The following is an 18,376-nucleotide window of genomic DNA, read 5'->3' on the forward strand; positions in this document are numbered from 1 at the left end:
CCCCAGCCGCCGGGGCTTACACCGAGGCGGCCCCCTTCCCCGCCAGGCCGCTCCCTCTTCCAGCCAGACCACGCCTCTTTCCCTACAGGCCACGCCCCGTTCCCCGCCAGGCCGTGCCCCCTCCCCAAGAGGCCCTGCTCTCCACGACCGCTCCCTGCTGCTCTCCCCGCTGTTCCCCGCCGGGCCGCCAGGGGGTCCCGCAGGACGGGGCCGCGGGGGCTGCCGGGAGCAGCGATCACGTGGCGGCACCGCCCCGCATCCCTATGGGAACGGCGGGAGCGGCGGTGGCGCGAGCGGTGAGTACCGGAGCGCGGGCCTGCGGTGCCCGGGGTGCCCCCCTCCAAGGAGCCCCGCCCCCTGCTAGGGGGCCGCGCCACCCCTGCGGCCCCTGCCACCCCGCTGCGCCTCGGTCCCCGCCTCGCTGGTGCCCGCTGTGTCGGCGCCTGGCCCCCAGGCAGGTCCCGCTTCCTGTCCCCGGGGTTGCGCCGGGCGTCGCGGGGTTCCCGTCCCGGGCAGAGTCCTCGGTAGCACATTTGGCCTCGGAGATTCGCAGTCGTAGAAACGGGACGTGTTCCCCGGGGAGGAGGAAGAGCAGGCGCCCTCGCGAGCCGCAGACCCGGGGAGCTTCTCCAGCGGCCCCTGGAGCTGCAGACGGGGAGGAGCTGGGGCGGCTGGACCCGAGCGGGGCGCGGGGTCGGCTTGGCTCTTAATCCTTCCAGAGGTGTCCCGGCTTGGCTTGGCTTCTTTGGTGCCATAGAAAAGAGCCAGAAAGCTTGATGGCAGAGCTGTGAGAAGTGGAGAGAAGCCTGGAGCGTTTCCCAAGTGACTCCAAGGTCCAGGCTGGGTGTGAGGGGCATAGGAGTGGGGAAGCCCCCAGTGCCGCGCTGGGGCTGTCACCGTGTCTGGCTGGGCTGTAGGTATCTCGTGGGAGGCAGTTCAGCCCCACAGCTCCACATCAGGACCCTCCCTATGTGACTCCCTGTGATGTGTGGCTTCTCTTTCTCATTCTTGCATCCTCCTCACTGAACAGGCATGTGACATCTCATGGCTTCTAGACAGTTGGGGTGGATGAATAGCAAATTGTTGATCTGATTGCAGTTTTATCTAAAAAGTTTTCCTTTGCTCTTAGTGGGTGTACCTAGCAGACAGTGGCACTTGCCTGTCCTTGCGTTGCTCTCTTGCTGCAGTCCATAAATTTTATATTAGGCAACCTTTGTCAATGACAAATCGACCTCTCCTGCTCTTCAGTCATGCCTGGGACCCTTCTCAGCATAGCAGGGATCACATTGAGGAGGATGCTGACGAGGCCAAATGCCGCTGCCCCCAGATAATGATGCCTGCATGGAGGTTTTATGTCACTGATGCAGGTCGAGTGCATTGGCTGCCGTATTGGCCTGGCCAGGTGCCATTCTTTGGCATTTCCCAGGTTTCTCCTGTGCAGCAACTCTGGGATTACTTGGCAGCTTCTTCCAACTTGAATCTCTGTTTTTGCTTTACTCCTGAGCTCCAAGAGACTGCTGTATGGAGTGAGGTGGTTACAGTACCTCCAGAGGAATCCTCCTCACCCTGGGCAAGACACAGAAGGATCCTCATTGTGTGCTGAAGGACAGACCTGGGAGTTTTTTCTTCTAGTTCCGGATGTTTCAGAAAAAAAACTAGCAAGAAAAGAGCACAGATAAAGAATTGATGCGTTTTGAACTAGTTGAGTAGTTCTTGGCTCTTTGCTACATGTTGATATTTTGTACTTGTTCCACTCGGTCTGAGTCTTTCACCTTTATTTTATTTCTTTGTTGAAGGCTGGGATTGCAGCCATTCTGCCTAAAACCAGACCGGGCTGTGCTGACCGCCTGTTGGTTCCTGTGCTGGTGGCCAAGGTTTGACCAGGTCTTGCTGTGTAGTTTGCCTGTACCTCTTCTCTCACAGTGAAGCCTGATAGAGAATACAGCTGTTCGATTCACTGTCTGCATGGATCTGCAGGAAGGTTTTTTTGTCCCCCTCGCTGAAATGATCACGGCTGTAAAGCAACACTCCCTGCTTTAGCTGCTTGCTTTTAACCTGGACTCATTTTCCTACTGTAGTTATGCTGCAATACAGCTGCTCTCATAGCCCAGACAATGAGAAAGTATAAATAAGGGATGGGAGCAAGGGCAGAGTTCTGTGTTGTTGCTGGGGAAATACAGAGCTGCACAGTTTGCTGTCGCTGTGCAGAGGGTCCCTTTCAGTGGATGGGGGCTCTGTTAGGGCGGAAAAGTTGATATCCTTCAATAGCAATGGTGACTCCACACTCTGGACCTTTTTGCCTTCGGTGTGGCCCTCCGCACTCTCCGATCACAGCCAGGTCAGCCCGCTCAAGGTGAGCACTGAGCCAACCCTTTATTTCAGATATCCTTGGTGCGCTTTTTCCACTGCAGCCCTGGATTTTCCACACTGGAGGCCCTCACCTCATCTAGCACTGTTCTCTGATGCCCTGAGAGCACTGAGAAAGTTGCCTGTGAACTGCGTGGAGGGAGGCATCTGCTATGGCACAGGGGAAGGCTGTGGCTGGATTCCAGCTCTCCTGTGGCTTGGTCCAGTGCCTCACTGCTCCTAAGGTCTGCCTCCCTCCCACCCTGCCACCTAGGAAACAGAGTGGCCCGCCAGAGCTGCTCTGCTCTTCTCTTCTTGCAGGGCAGTGCTCTGCTTAGTTAAAATATCTTTTTGGGCAGCCGTGCACCTCTCATGTTTTCTGTGTTCAGCATGGGGTGGAGTTTAGCACCACAGCCATTGAATTGAAATTACTGGCCCCAGCATAAATGCCAGGCACAAATGTAATCCCAGGATGCATAAGGAATTTGCTGACACCATCTCTGTGGTCAGTGGTTTCTCACGGATACATTTTTTTCTGGCCTCAGTGGCCAAACAAAAACTTCACGTCTTGATTAGGGGAGAAACTGGTCGTCATCCTTTGCCTTTGTTTTTGCACCCAAAATGTGGTTCTGCAGGGCAATCCAGGAGCTGAGAGGCAGCAGCAATGGGTAACTGCATGGCAAAGCAGCGTGCCAGGCCATTGTTCCCTGTGACACTGGCATTTCTGTGGTGGCAGAGCTGTCTCTGAGCTGTCTTCTTGCAGGCTTCTCTCGTGGCCAGCAGGAGCCTCTGCTCTTCAGCCTGAACTTGCGGCAGCCTCAGGTGCTGCACTGTCTTGGTGTGTGGCAGCACTTGAGGCTGCTTGCTTCCTGGAGCTGATGTAGGTGAGGGTGGTTTCTGTGCTGTTGTGACACGGGAATTTGTGCCTGGCTACCAGGTGTAAGAGCAGCCTGAGGCACTTGCAGCCAGTTTGTTTCAGGTCAACGCTCTTGATCTTGTTGGAAGCTTATAATTTTTTTGAAGAAGTGCAACCCCTTATTTTGAAATGTCTGTTGGTTTAAAAGCCTGTTTATTTGGCATTGTTGTTGTTAACTCATGAGTTTTCATGAAAAGCTCCAGAGCTTCAGTGACTTGGTGTGAACTCAGGTCTTCATCACAAGATGTTATCCTTTCTAATTGTGAAGAACAGGCTAAGATTGCACCCTGCAGTGGCATAGAGGACAATGGCAAATCGCAGTTGTCTTGTTTTCTGCCCCGCCTTTTATGACTCTGGGCCGCTTGAGGCTGACAGCACATTATCAAGTCGGCATGCAGCTCATACATATGCAAGCTCTTGTTATTTTAAACGTGTGACCACAGCTATGTTTAAAATAACCTCCCCAGCCAAATTCTTGTGATGGAGGGATGATGTTCACACCCAGGCTTTTATGATCTCTCCTTTCCCATTAGGAATGGGTCTGTGAGGAGGTGCCACGCAGGCGTTAGGGGAGCGCATGCTGTGGTGAAGCTCTGGCTGGAAGAAGGAACTTCCCCTGACAGTGAAGTGTGCACAGGCTGGGGTGCGCAGTGGCCCCTGCGTGCCTGTGGTGTGGCATTCATAAAGGCTATGGCAGCGCTCCAGCTGACATCCCAAAGCTTGTGAGCAGGTAGTGTGATAGTAAAAAGTGCTAGTGAAATAATTGTAAGCAAAGGCAGCTGTATGATTACTCCAATAGTGACGACTTTGGCCTCTATATTTGTTGTATGTCAATAAGTCCAAGCCAAAATCCATTAATTGCTAGTAATGATGTTTGAGTTTGACTTCCAGCCCTGCCAGTTTGCCCTGAGCTTTTTCCAGCTCATGTTTCTACAATAAAATTTCCAATTGTAGTTTTATGGCTGTTGTGAGCAGCAGAATCAACACCTGCTTCTTTGCCATAGGCTTGGGTTGGCAGAACTAAGGATTGCATCAAGCTGTGACCTTCCTCCACCTTGGAACTCTTACCGAGTTAAACAGTGGGGAAGCTTCCCTGACCAGTAACCAGTGGGGATTTACCATTGGGCAAGTGACATGGTTCATGCCCAAAGCCACAGGGATGGGGCAGCTGCTCTCCTGTGGTGCCCACAGCCTGGCACATGAAGGTGCCTCCGTCTCCACTGCTTCTTCTGGATGTTCAGCAGCTATTTCACCGACCTGTCCTTGCAGCAAAGACAGGAGATAGTTTGCAGGCAGACATCAGAGGTGGCTGTGCTGGGGTGCATGAGGTAGGACAAGAGTGTAGGTGGGAGGAGGGACAGGCCACATAAGCTGGTGATGCCAGTCTGGATGCATCCTCACCTACCCCATACAGGGACTGTTCTTCCTTTCACCCTTCCTGCCTATATCTCTGAGTTCCTGTGTCTCCACAGAGAAACAGCAATGGTTACTAGCGGACAGCTTTCACAGTCCTCTCCTGGAAGTTCTGCAAAAGGCCTTGCCTCTTCCTTCTGCAGCTGCTGCTTCCAGTGTATCCATGCTCTGTGCCACCCTGGCTGCTTCTGTGGCTCCATGGCAAAACTGCTACAGAGAGGGGCAAGCTCGGCACATTCTCCTTCTGCCACTGCGTGGCTGAGGCTCAGCCCTGGCCAAGCAGACGGTAGTGGCTAAGGCCATGCCATGGCCAGACCTCTTCCCTGGCAGCCGGCAGGACCTGTGTGCCTGTGCTGGTTGCATCTGTGCTGCTGTTGTCACTTACTTGTGGTTTAGCCCCAGCCAGTGACTCAGTACTACGTGATTGCTTGCTCATTCCTTCCCCCCAAGTGGGATGGGGAGGAGAAGCAGAAAGAAAAAAAGTAATATTTTTTGGGTTGGGATAAAAGCAGTTTAATAGAATAGCAAAGGAAGAGGAAAAAAATAACAACAACAAGAAAAGAATATATGCAGGGAGTAATGTACACTGCAGTTGCTCACTGCCCAGAAACCGATGCCCAGCCTATTCCCGAGCAGTGATCCCTGCCCTCCTGGCCAGCTCCCCCAGTTTATACACTGAACATGATGTCCTATGGTATCGAATGTGCCCTTGCCAGCCTAGGTCAGCTGTTCTGGCTGTGTCCCCTCCCAGCTTCCCCTGCTCTCCCCACCCTTCCCTTGGCAGGCCAGCTGAGAAGCTGAAGAAAATGAACTCTATCCCAGCTAAAATCAGGACAGTATCCACCCCTCATTCTGTATCATCTATGTCATGCCCAGGCCCTGCACCACTTTCTGATTAATGACTACCAGTTTTCCTTCCTTTGAGATATGTATATATCTGCATGCATACAGATCTCATTCCCTTAGTCTACGGGCCATCCACCTGCAATGTCCATTGAGTTGATTTAATCCATCTGTTGTATGAGTCTTCCAGGGCAGGAGAGATGGTATGTCGTGTTGGATTGTTGCGTGCTGCATCCGGAGCTTGCAGCTGGTGTATCTGGCCCACGACCTGCAGGTTGAAAATGGTGATCTTGGGGGAGTTGCTGGGCACCAGTTGCTGAAGCTGCTTCTGGTTCCATCACTGCTGCACTTAGCTCAGTTTCATCAAAGTTCATTAATTTGGTGATTCTTACTGTAATACCCTTGATAGGGCAGCTGTGCTGATGATATACGGTGGCAGGGTTTTTTAGCAATGAACATTAACGTGATACAAGTCATTGTCTGTTCTCACCCAAAACCAAATCCCCTTGAGGTACACATCGGGCTTCCCCATCCTTCTGCATCACCCCCCGAGTGCACCCAGGTTCTTGAATGAAAGGAATCCTGTGGATGGGATTGCCTTTGCCTGTGGCAGGACTAACCCAGACAGTCTTGCCTAACACATTTTTCACCTGCTTATGGGGGCTTTATCCCCTTCTGCTGCACATGGAAGTTTAGGCTGGTGGATTCCTTGGTGTTAACTAACCAGGGGGCATATGCTACATATGTATCCCAATGTTTGAACGTCCCATCGCCCATAGCTCTCTGTGTAGTTTATAGAAGTCCCTTGTATCCATTGATTTTTCCCAGAGGGCGGTGCGTGGTATGGGGTTGTGGTCCACCCAGTCAATTCTCTGCTCTTTGGCCTGGGCGTCTGTGAAGTTGTTTTGGAAGTGCTTCCCCGTTGTCTGACTCAGTTCTTTCTGGGGTGCCATGTAGCCGTAAGAATTGCTTTTCAAGGCCCAGGATAGTGTTCAAGCAGTGGCATGGGGCACGGGATGTATTTCCAGCCCTCCAGTGGTTGCTTCCACCACTGTAAGTACATGGTGCTTGCCTTGGTGGGTTTAATTCTATCCCAGCAGAACCCAGGGCATGAGACTCCGTAGCGGAGTCACACAGGGCTTCTGCTGACATGCTCATGCCTATGTCTAAGCTGGCAGTGAGATGCACGTCCCTTGTTACAGCTTCATTAGGCCAAATGACTTTTATTTTTATAGCAGGATGATCCACTGATAGCTGTAAAGCCGGGTGGAGATGACGCGCAGGTGGCTTTCACTGCAGTCTGGTTTTGCGAGGTCACACAGCTGAGTGTGAGCACAGGTGGTGGCCAAGCTGGCAGTGTGCATGGTGACACTGCAGTGACAATCCCCTCTGGGCAGGGATGTCGAGGACACTTTTCATTCACCTCCTTGTAGTTTTATTTTGCTTTTTCACACCTGTGTTTGCTGGTGTGCTGGGGTCACTTACAGTTTGAGAGTGCTTGCAGCTGGGATGGTGTGTGGAAGCCGAGCTTCGCTTGTTTACTCGGGGAAACTTGACCCAAGTGAATGGTGGCATCTGAGCTACAGCCTCTTTGCTCTGTGCTAATCACTGTGAATGTCACAACACGGCTGGCTTTGCTGCTGGGCACAGATCGGATGGCAATCGGATAGTGTGGTACAGCTCAGTTGTATACGGCGCTTGGGATTCCCGTTGCTGCGGACAGAGCCTTTCTGGGCTGCAGCTTGCAGAGGGACACAGCTGCCCCATCCTCAGCGTGGCTGTACAAGCACTAATGGGCAGGGCAGTGATGGGCATGGAGCGGGCCTGACCCCTTCCATACCTCCTTGCGGAGCCTGGAAGGGCAGCAGCTTTCCCTGAAGTCATATGGTTCCTATGGGATCCTGCATGGACATTCCCACCTTGTACAGTCTCCAGCTGGGATGCTGCTGACCTGATCTGCACTGGAGACTGGGGACAGGTTGAGAAGGTCTGGCAGGTGTGAGTCTGTCTGGGTGACCCAGCCCTGTGATGGGTGTGAGCCCCTGCCCCTGTGCTGCCAAGCCACCGCGGGGTCTTGTAGCAATTATACTTTAACTGCTGCAGCCCAGGCTTGATTTTCAGGTGAGAAAGGAGTGTGCATTTGTAGTGCAAGAAAACTGCGAGGGCGATGGTTGATAGTCTGTTTACTCCTCTTTTTAAAACGTGCAAGCTTGGATACAAATCCTATTGCAGAGGTTTCCAGGGTCTTCCAGGCATGTGTTAAAGCAAGACAAATACCATGTGCATGGTTTCTTTTCTCTTTCCCTTCATCCCAGAAGAGATGATCTCGCAGGCATGGTGCAGTAGTTTGCTCTAGAGGGACTCAGGACATCTACATCCACAGCTCTGTGGCTTGCCACTTGCTTCTTGCAAGAGACTGTTCCATAGCACTGCAATGGGGGAAATGTGTGCATGTGGAACTGCTAGTCTTTGCTGGAAACTGAGGTGTTGATGTTAGAACAGCCCTGTGTTTGTTCCTTGCTGCCTTTTCGGTCCTGAACTCTTTTGGATGCCCTCAGCTCCTGCTGAGCTTTTCTATGGAGTTAAAGAAATTACTCAGTGCAGTTTGGAGATACAAACCTGTGCCAGTGGGCTCTGGCTGCCGTGCCAGCTCCGAGGCAGGCGGGCAGGTGGCCTCTTCTTGCAGCTGGGGTGCTGTGCTGGCTCTGCTGCCCCGAAGCCCCAGCTGGCAGCAAGGCACACTGCATGTTTGCAGGGTACACATTTTCCTGCATATGGCCCTTCTCCTGGAACCTTCACTAAGCTGTCCTTTGTATCCTCTGGTTCTATGTGAGAGGCCAGCTTTTCCTTTGCCTTGGTCCTAGGAGACCCTTGGGGAGCTCAGCAAATGGATACATGGTTTTTCATCCTGCAGGGAAAGCAGCTCGCCTTATTCCCTTCCTGAGGCATTGGACTGGGTGCTTTGCCCTGCTGGGGTTACAGCACCTTTCATGCTGTTGTTTTGTTTCAGGCCAGCAAAGATGCTGCTGTAGATGACTGACTCACTCATGCCTCATGTGCTATGGCTTTGCATGGCCTCCGCAGGATCAGAACAAGCTAATCTGGGCTCCAAACAGGAGAAGAGCATCCGGGTTGGGTCGGCCACCTTTCCAGCAGGGAGAACTCCGCTGTGCCTCGCCTGGCACCTGGTTCAGCAGCAGGTGAAACCCATCTGGGATTTAGAGAAGGCATATGTGAGTGCTTTCCAGGATCACAGACTGCTGCTCTCAGGGATCTCTCTGCAGCAATCCTGCTTCTTGTGCCCACTGTCGCTATGGCACATACACTGCTGTGAAGACGCCCTCCAGAGCCTTCCCTTCGCCCAGACGTGCCTGGACCTGGGTGGGAGCGCTCTGTTCTGCCAATGCTCTTGCCTCAGACCCAAGCCCTATGGGTTTCCTTTCCGAAGCCTTCCGGACGCTGGCTCTGCCACCATAAGGGTGATGTCTTCCTTGCTGATGGAGCCCTGCCTGCTGCCTGCACTGGTGGAGGAGCACTCCGGGACTGGGGTCAAAGGCTCTGCCCTCAGCTCAGCTCAGAAGGCTTCCAGCCTCTATAGACCAGTGCTAAATAATTCTTTCCTACAGCCAAACAGTGCTGAAGTGCCTTTGCTGCAGTCTCCAGAGATCAAGAAGGTGAAAACCACCTACAGCTTCCCTGTTGCCTCGTGGCCCCGCTCTGGGGACAATGGGGACTGCTCCCCTGGTGGCTTGGTCAAGGAAGCAGTGAAAAGCAGTGACCTTGTGTTGGAGCAAAGCGCAGGCCCCTCCCTGACTCTTGCACCTAGTGATGCAATCCTCAGGAAGGACTGGTGTTCACAGGAGGATGCTGAGAGGAGAGTGCACAGCTTACCAGCGAAGGAGCCAGAGATCAGCCTGACAGAGGCTGTGAAGCAGCTGGCCAAACAGGCTGCCACACACAGGGGCGTTGGATGTGAAGTTGAAAGCTCTGGCCTTACGACTGTGGGCAGCCTGTCCAACTGGAAAAGCAGACAGGGACAGCACGTTGTAGCACAGCTCGCTCTGAAAGAATCCATTGCTCCCCTGAACTTGGAGCTGAGTAGCCATCACCTTAACAGTAACTCGAGCCTTATAGGCAATGACGGTGCCATTGTCTGCACTAAGCTAATCAGTGTCCATCTCTTGGCCTCGCACGCTGGCTCTCTCAACCACAATGCTGACTGCCAGCTTGTGAGCATGCTGAGCCCGCGACCTGGGGACCAGATGGCAGGAGCAGAGCCTCTGCACCTCACTGCCATCACTGAAGTGGCAACTCAGATGTCCTCCATTCAACTGGAGAAAGAGGCCCAGGCTGTGCTGCCAGAAAAGCTCGAGTAAGTAGAGCCGGGAGGAAGAAGGCCATGGTGGGCTGGGCTGGCTGTTACGTCTGTGTGTGTTGGGAGAGAACACGCTGTGGCACTACAGGGGTGGCCGTAAGGATAACTATGGACTGTGTCCCTAAGCATAACCCATCTGTGGCAGCCTGGTGCGGAGGAAGCCTTCCTGCCACCTTCAGCTTGATGCAGGCTCTTGGGGTGGCTCCAAGCCCTTCTTTCCACCTTCTCCTTCCGCTACAGTGTGGCATTTCTAGCTTGCTCCCCACACAGTCATGAGGCCCTGCCTGCTGTGGCAGGCTCTGCATGTATCTTGGGTGAAGCTAGCTGTCGAGCCACGTCCAGGAATGCTTTCCTGGGCAGAGACATGGATCCCTAAAGGAACATAGAGCTGCTGCAGGACAGGGAGGATGCAAGGACACATTGCTCCTGCTCAGAGAGGTTGCCCTTGTGCCTTTTTCTTTCTGTCTGCTCTGGAAAATGTTCCAGAGGGGCCTCTCCATCTTGGTAGCTTGGCACTGCTGTCAATCTCCTGCCCACGTTATCTCATGCTGCCTCAGAGGCTTCTGAGTCTTTGACCCTGGGAAGCACATGCTATGCCTTCTGATGTGATGTCCTTTGTCCCAGTGTTACTGCTGAGAAGTCACTGCTGGAGCCTACCCATCCCCATGGCGAAGAGGAGGAAGAACTTCCTGATGGGCTGTACGAGAGCTGCAGCCAGGAGGAGGAGGAGGACAGTGAGTGCTGGTTCCCCAGGGAGGGCTGTGCTCAGTGCCTCCAAGTGGGGAGTGTGGGGCCTGATGGGAGCCGGTGGTGAGCACAGCTGCCCTCCTGTCTTACATTGATGCTGTAACTTCAGGCTGACCTAGAGATTGCTCTGAACCCAAAAGCTATTTCAAAGCAAGGAGGAACTGCACGCTGGGGAGTCGGCTAGGGTTCACCACTGTCCTGCTCCAAAACTTACACGTGGCCTCTCTGTGTAGGGCTGTCTTCTCCACCTCCTACCCTGCTTTTTGTCCCACCAGTTAGTGGGCGAACCCCAGGATCCAAGGATTCTGAGTGGCTGGGAAGGATTTTTTCACAGGAGTATTTGTTTTCACTCTTCTCTGTGCATTCACTCTTCACTGAGACAATTTGATTCTGTCCCCACCTGCAGGTGACTCGGATACTTCCTGTGATGCTGGCGTGTCATCCAGTGGCTCTGCGGCTCTATCCAGGTGAATAGTTGTAAACAGTGCACTGAACTTGTCATCTTTGCCCAAACTTTTCTGTCTTTGCCCTCCCTGGTGACAGAGAAGAGCATTTTCATGTGAGGGAAGGGAGTGAAGGTAACAACAGGCTTCCCATCCAAAATGAGCGTCCTTGACACCCTGCAGATAAAAGCTACCTCTCATGTTCCAGACAGCAGCCTGCAAAGTGCTGAGGTGCAGCCACCACAGCAAAACAGACGTCTGAATTTCACTGCCACTGACAGTTGCTGGGTTAGGTTTACTGGATTAAATTGTGCTCTTGCAATGCCATTGCTTTGCAGATGAAGCAGAGGGAGGTGTCCTGGCCCAGAGATTGCGAATGCTCTTTGGGGTCTTGCGTCTCAGCTCTTGATCCCAGAAACAAGTCCTGGAGTCTGGGTTTTTCTTTAGCTTTTGGAAGAAGATTTCCCTGAGGAGGACTGCTCAGCCTGGGAGGTGAGGGTTCAGGTCTGTAAGGCTCCAGGGAACAGAGTCCAGACACGTGGAGCACCCAGCTGGCAGCAGCAGAACATTCCCTTGGCTGCAAGCAGGCAGTTTGTCCCCTGTATTCCAACCTAGAGCCTCCCCCCAACTCCAGAACAGAGCAGGAAAGACCCCACACTGTGCTGTGACACCCCCCCTTCCCCCCAGCCCTGTGCACAGGTGCCCAGGAGAACTTCACCTGTGTGCCGGTGGTGTGGAGCAGAGCTGAGCTGACGTGGTCACCTAAGCCCAGCCTCTGCAGCTCCTCGCTGACCTTTGTGGGACCTATTCTTGCTCACCCAGCAATGGGATCTGTTCCTTGCAGCAGTGCTGCTCCTTGCACCAGGGCTGCTTTTGCTGTCTGCCTGACAACTTGCTGCTATTTCATCATACCATCTCACCTGGGAGACGAGGAAGGCTTCCTGCGAGCGCTGTAACCGCAGGTTGCTGCAGGGCTCTGGGTGTGCACATGTGGTTGTTAAAGTCATACAGAATAATGTAAATTAAACCAGCATCTGTTTCTGGCAGGACATGGCTGGTTGGCCGCTGGAGGCAGGTGGTGGGAAGCAGCACTTGGGCCAAATGCTTCCTGCGGTGGGTAGGGAGAGGTGTCAGCCACATCCCTTTATGAGCTCTGTGTTGGGCTGACCTCGAAGCCTTTGCAGCTGCCTCCTGCCTTCAGTCTGTGGTGGATCAAAACCAATTTTGTGCCAGGGAATTTTAATCAATATAATCTGTTGCCAATTAATAAGCTTCTAATTAGTGATTCTAGTATTGAAAAAAAGATATATATAAAGACTTGGGGAAAATATCTCTTCTCCATTCTTTGTCTCTACTCCGCTTGCTGCAGGATACACTCATTCCCTTCAGTGAGACGAGGGATGGCAAGGGGTATTGGGGTCCATGTGTTGTGGTTCCTTTTCTTTTGCTGGTCCTGTTCCTTGTTGGATTGCTCTGGCATGGCTTCTCCCACTGGCTGCAGTGGCATATATTTGAATATATGTTCATTATAAACTCTACTTTTTGCATCATCACAACTTAAATAGGTGTGTTATAAATTCTACCCTTCCTTGCAGCTGTTGGGGATTCCCATGGTAAGAAGGTGTATGTACAGTAAAAATCCACCGCTCTTTCCTGCAGCACGCCAAACCCAAGAAGGTTACAACAGCTGAATCATAAGCATTACAACCTCCACCCATTGTTCCTGCGGACTAGATTATAGGGTTTATCACGTAACAAACTCCACCCATTGCCCTGGCAAAACACAATCCCAAGGGAATGACAACACTCGGCCCATGTATTCATTGCAAGCTCATCCCCTCGTCACTGCAGACTGCATCACTGGCCTTAGTGCCCATTGCTTGCACCGCATTGCAATGATGCCATTTCCCCTTACCAAGATCAAGGCTCCTTCTGGAATCCCCCTCTTCCCTCGGCTACTTTTCACCCTTAGCTGACTGCCTACTGCTTTATCTCTCCCAGGAACTGTATTGGGTGCCTGGCGCAGCCTACTGGGGCTCAGGAGAAAGTGCTCAAACCTGCTCTTGTCTGCAGTTTATTCCCTAATGTGCCTCCAACCATCTACTTCAGTACTCGGGACGAGAGAGGTGAGCCTGTGTCTGTTGCAGTGCAGGGGGAGAGCGCCCAGCCTGTTATTTGCAATCAGTGGTGCCAGCAGCTCCCCCTCCCACGATAAAACCCAGCACTGGTGTGAGATCCAAGGAGCTGGAGTAAAATGATGGCTGCTCCTACAGCCTGGAGCATGAGTCAAGTTGCCACCAAATTTTCCAGCATCCTGGATCTCCCCCAGCCACGGCATCTTCTGCTTCATGCTAGTTCTGTGAAGGGGGCTACACACCCTTCTCTGAAGGCGTAGTGCCTGTGCAGCAAACAGTCAGAATTTTCTTGGGTGCAGGTGTAGAAAATCATAGAATTGTTTGGATTGGAAGGGACCTTAAAGATCATCTAGTTCCAATCCTCCTGCCATGGGCAGAGACATCCCAGTAGTTCAGGCTGTCCAAGGCTGCATCCAACCTGGCCTTGAATATCCCCAGGGATGGGGCAGCCACAACTTCCCTGGGCAACCTGTTCCAGTGTCTCACCACTCTCATGGTGAAGAAATTCTTCCTAATGTCTAGTTCTAAGCCTGCCCCTCTCCAGTTTATACCTGTTTCCCCTCGTCCTATCACCACAAGGCTTTATGAATAGTCCCTCTCCAGCTTTCTTGTAGGCTACTTTCAGGTACTGGGAGGTTGCTATAAGATCTCCTCTGAGCCTTCTCTTCTCCAGGCTGAACAAGCCCAACTCTTTCAGCCTGTCATCTGGGTATTGAGCTTCTTTTCCTTCTGTCCTTTTTGCCTTCCTAGTGGAAAAGCTGCCCTGGGAGCAGAGGAAGCTGCTGCGATGGAAAATGTGCACAGTCACACCGAACATAGTGAAGCAAACGGTTGGGAGGTCCCACTTCAGAGTCAGCCAAAGTAAGTGGTAGGAGGCTGGCAGCATCTAGCAGTTGTGTCCTCCCTTGCCTCCAGCTCGCGGGTGTGAGAAAGCAGACTGCCTGCAAGGAGCTGAGTAGGAACGATACAGGCTCGACACTGTAGGATGTTCCTGTTTCTGCCTCTCTGATGAGCAGTATCCAAATGCTCGGTGGGTTCTGACAGGGCCTGATCTCCCTCTTGGCATGTCCCTGGACTGGACAGCAAGGACTTACTCCTGGGTTGTCAGGAGCTATGGCAGTGTGTGGGACAGCAAAGCTGTGCTTTGTCTTGTTTGAGCCGTGCCTCTAGGTGGTGCTGCCACTCTGAGGAGGCTGGCGCTCATCTGGTGCCAACCCCAGCACTGCTGTTCCTTGTCCCCATGTGCTGGGGAATAAGCTGTCCTCTCTGACCATGGGCAGAGAATTCTCAGGGTTGGGATCTTTCTGCTAAAGAAATGCGTAGGAAAGGGCTGGGGAAGCACTGAGCATTTGCAGCTATGATCCATGCCCTGGAATGTGATCTCCCAACAATACCTGTGGGGCTCCTGTGTGTGTCAGGAGGCCTCTGTACACACTATTTTGGGTCTGTCATGGGAAATGAATGGTAGAGCAAGACCTAGGAAGTCTTGCAATCCTATGCATCCCTCTGCAGTGCAGTACTGATAAGCCAACTGCTTCATTCACCTGCTGTGAGCAGTCAGGGGGCTGGGAGATTAAAGCCATTCATTTGACCCTGCCTGGATTCCTGCAGTAATCATGTTTCCAAAGATATTACCCACCTGGTTAACTGGATCCCACTAACAGCTTTCGGTCTGGCAGCTTCATAGTAGCCAGTATTTAGTGCTTTGTGCTATTGCTGTGCAGCATCCCTGCCACACTTCTGCGGGCCCCAGGACATGGGGATTGAGTGACTGTTGTGGGTGGCAGGGTACTTGGTCATGGACTTCTCTGTTTTCCTGCAGAAAGCAATGACTGGCTGGGCTGCTGGGGCCACCACATGAAATCCTCCAGCTTCAGAGTCATCAGGGAGCACCAGAAGGTAGGCACTATTTTGGGCTGATTTTCACATGCACGAAGAGCATCTTGGAAGCAGTTTGGGTGCCTGTCTTCAAGGCCAGGTGTTTTCTGTGCAGGCTCTGTGGTATCCCTTCCAGAGTGTGGCAGCTGGTATTTCTGTGCTGGGAGATGAGCCCAAGAGACAGGCACAGCTGAGTGGGCATCCCTGCTGTGAGGGTGACTCTTGTACAGACTGAGGCTGTAGCCAAACTATCTTCACTTGTGAGCTCATCTAAATTCAGTGACTGTTGCTTAAAGCAGTCCTTCTTCAGGCAGAACTAAGCCATAGGGCCAGTGCCCTCCCAGCCAGCACTGCCAGAGCAGATGCACTTAACTCAGATCACAAAAGGGTCAGGAGTGGCCTATGGCCTGGGGAACATGCGAGGGACCAGAGGTTTTGATAAGTGTTGCATGTGCATGTTTCTTTTGGAGAGCTGTGGCGCTCCAGACTGCTTGGTCTTGAGACAGCGTACAGAGTTGGAAGCCACCAGCCTCCTACCCTGTCCTGCTGTGGGGTCGTTCTGTCTCCAGAGCCTCCGTTGCACAGGCAGGACTATGTACAATTTAGAAGCAAGTGAGAAACCACTGGGGTGGAGGATACTGCCAGAGGAAGCTCAAAGGCTGAGGGTTAGTGCCCTGCAGCTGCTCAGACATCAGACAGGATGAGGTGGTAGCTGCTGCCTTTGTAGCCTGTGTGGGTCACTGTGTGGGTGTTTGTCCCTGCAAAGCTTCAGGAGCATGCAGAACCTGTCTTGGTGTGATCTTGGATGGGGAACGAGATGTGTTAACCTGTCCTGTGTTCAGAAGGCATGTATCCTCTGGCCAAGGAGCAGCAGGGTGCGAGCAGGGAGGTGGGGAAGAAGGGAGATCTCACAGCATCTGGGTTACTTTCCAGCTAAACCACTTCCCTGGTTCATTTCAAATTGGAAGAAAGGACCGTCTGTGGCGCAACTTATTGAAGATGCAAGCTCGCTGTGGGAAGAAGGAGTTTAACTTCTTCCCCCAGTCCTTCATCCTGCCCCAGGATATCAAATTACTCAGGAAAGCGTGGGAGGAAGGAGCTAGCCGCCAGAAATGGATTGTGAAACCAGTAAGCCCAAAGCAGAACTCAATCCTCTGTCCCATTGTAGCTGCAGGAAGAAGGGGTGATCCCTTCTTGTTTGTATTTTACAGCCAGCATCAGCAAGAGGCATTGGTATCCAGGTCATCCACAAATGGAGCCAGCTTCCCAAAAGGAGACCGCTGCTGGTACAGAGGTGAGTGAAGGAAGGCAAGATTGTCACACAGCCTGGGGCTCCTAGTGTCTAGACTCTCTAGCCAGGTCTGGGCCACTGCCTCTTTGTGGCAGAGCAGAAGCACCTGATTTCATCCAGAAACTTCTCAACTGCCCGTAGTGCTGCTGCTGGAACTCTGGCTCTGTCAGCTGTAGCTGGGCTTACTGGGGTGCTGCTGTCTCTGTGTAGATTTTTGGGGTCTCGGGTACAAACTGGCACCATGGGCTTTCTGGAGCTTCTGCCTGGGAGATGATCCAGCTTCATCTCTGCTGTGATCCTGCTTCCACTGCTTTTTACTCTGGGGTTTGGCATCTTTTGCGATAAGCAAACCTTATCTAGTGCTCACAAGTATAGTGTGAAGAGAAGTCCCAGGGAAGAGGTGACAATTGACAAATATTTGTTCTTATCCAAGTTAGAATGGGGCAGTAAGAGCTTCTGTGTGTGTGGATAAAGGGTTTTCTCGAAATAACTGAATTTTCAGAATCTCCTTCCCCTTCTGCAGAAAAATGGAATGGTTTTGGTTTGAGGCTGCTTTCTGGGAAGGTTCTTGGAAGGGCAGGAAAGCCATCTGGTGTTTGACAGACAGAGAAGTGCTGTGTTGGCTTGTCTGTTCTCTCTCTCTGCTTCCCGTGCAAAGTGATAAGCTTCTCTGTGGAAAATCCTGAACTTCTGGGATGAATAATCAAATGATTTGGATGAAAATTTCCAGCTGTTTTTACTCACTGAATCAAACCATCCATGGCCCACTGCGTGTCTTAGATGTTCCTGAATGCTGTGATCAGACTTGTGGGTTTGGAAAAGCTACTATGCCTTAGAACTGGGGAAAATCTCTTTAAAATGGAACTGAGCAGAAGGGAATACTCACGTGCTGCAGGATCTCTCCGTGCATGAGAGAGCTTTTTTCCTCTCTCGTTTTGACTGTGAATGCACTTAACTTGGAAATGGTGTGCAAAATGGCTTCTGCATTGATTCCTAGTTTTGCCAGGCCTTCTGAGGTGGGGGCTAGAGATGTTCCTGCACACTGGAATCATAACTATTCACTGGTGCTTGCTTCCTTCTACAGATATCTGCACAAACCCTACCTCATCGGCGGGAAGAAGTTCGACCTGAGGATCTACGTTTACGTCACTTGCTACGATCCCCTCAGGGTCTACCTGTTCAAGGATGGATTGGTTCGCTTTGCTAGCTGCAAGTAGGTTGTGCGGGAGAGCGGTGCTGGGGGGCTGCTTTGGTGCTAAGGCACGTGTGGCTGTGGTAGGAGGGAGTCATCCTGTACATGGTGATGCTCAAAGTTGTAGCTTGCTTGCTTAAGAAGCAATTTGGAAACACATGGAGTCACTGCCAGTGACAGTGTTGAATGGTTGAATGTGAATATGAGAGGATGCTTCGTTCATCCACTTTTTCCCACAGCAAGAACAGCTCAGTGTAAAGCAGTTCTTGAAATGTGCTGTCTGTGCTTCATACTACATAAAAGCTGGCATACCAGAAACCGAGGTGTTCCAGTTTTGACTATATTGCCTTGGGCTACTGCAGTTCCCGCAGTGTTTTTTGCTCAGTGATTCTCCAGTTTTTTAAGCACCTGCTGTGAGGGTGGGATTGCATCCCACTGCCCTGAGGCAGCCTGCTCCATGCCTCTCACTTTGTTGTGTCGGATCAGGGCCTGTGGGGACAGAGAGCTCTGGGCAGCCTGGCAAAGGGAAGCAGCAGGGCTGGTGGATGGTCAAGAGGGGTCTGAGATGAGAACAGACAGTTTTGTTTCTGTCCCGTGAGTCTGGGACAGCTACTTAAGCTCAGACTGCTTGTTATTCCTGTTGCCTCCTTCAGGTACTCCACTTCAATGAAGAGCCTCAGCAACAAGTTTGTGCACTTGACAAACTACAGCGTGAACAAAAAGAACACGGAGTACAAGTCCAACTCAGATGAGACTGCATGTCAGGGGCACAAATGGTATGTGTGCTGCTTTTAGGC

General features: G+C 52.2%; 1 protein-coding gene across 3 annotated transcripts in view; it reads left to right on the forward strand.

Moving 5' to 3' along the window:
- The window catches only part of TTLL4 (tubulin tyrosine ligase like 4), a 28,775-nt gene that overhangs the window by 379 nt on the left and 10,020 nt on the right, over positions 1-18,376 (forward strand). For 2 of the 3 annotated variants that reach the window (XM_054069793.1, XM_054069795.1), the window contains exons 2-11: positions 8,529-9,890; positions 10,518-10,627; positions 11,047-11,107; positions 13,085-13,209; positions 13,969-14,079; positions 15,041-15,117; positions 16,030-16,224; positions 16,308-16,390; positions 17,472-17,600; positions 18,233-18,355. In XM_054069793.1, the coding sequence (XP_053925768.1) occupies positions 8,551-9,890; positions 10,518-10,627; positions 11,047-11,107; positions 13,085-13,209; positions 13,969-14,079; positions 15,041-15,117; positions 16,030-16,224; positions 16,308-16,390; positions 17,472-17,600; positions 18,233-18,355 (2,354 nt within the window). In that variant the 5' untranslated portion in view covers positions 8,529-8,550. Of the gene's footprint in view, positions 1-160; positions 297-8,528; positions 9,891-10,517; positions 10,628-11,046; positions 11,108-13,084; positions 13,210-13,968; positions 14,080-15,040; positions 15,118-16,029; positions 16,225-16,307; positions 16,391-17,471; positions 17,601-18,232; positions 18,356-18,376 lie in introns of those variants that run through there. The other variant, XM_054069794.1, reaches the window with a different exon arrangement.

Source organism: Cuculus canorus, chromosome 6 (genome assembly GCF_017976375.1).
Source record: "Cuculus canorus isolate bCucCan1 chromosome 6, bCucCan1.pri, whole genome shotgun sequence".
NCBI classification, from domain to species: Eukaryota; Metazoa; Chordata; class Aves; order Cuculiformes; family Cuculidae; genus Cuculus; species Cuculus canorus.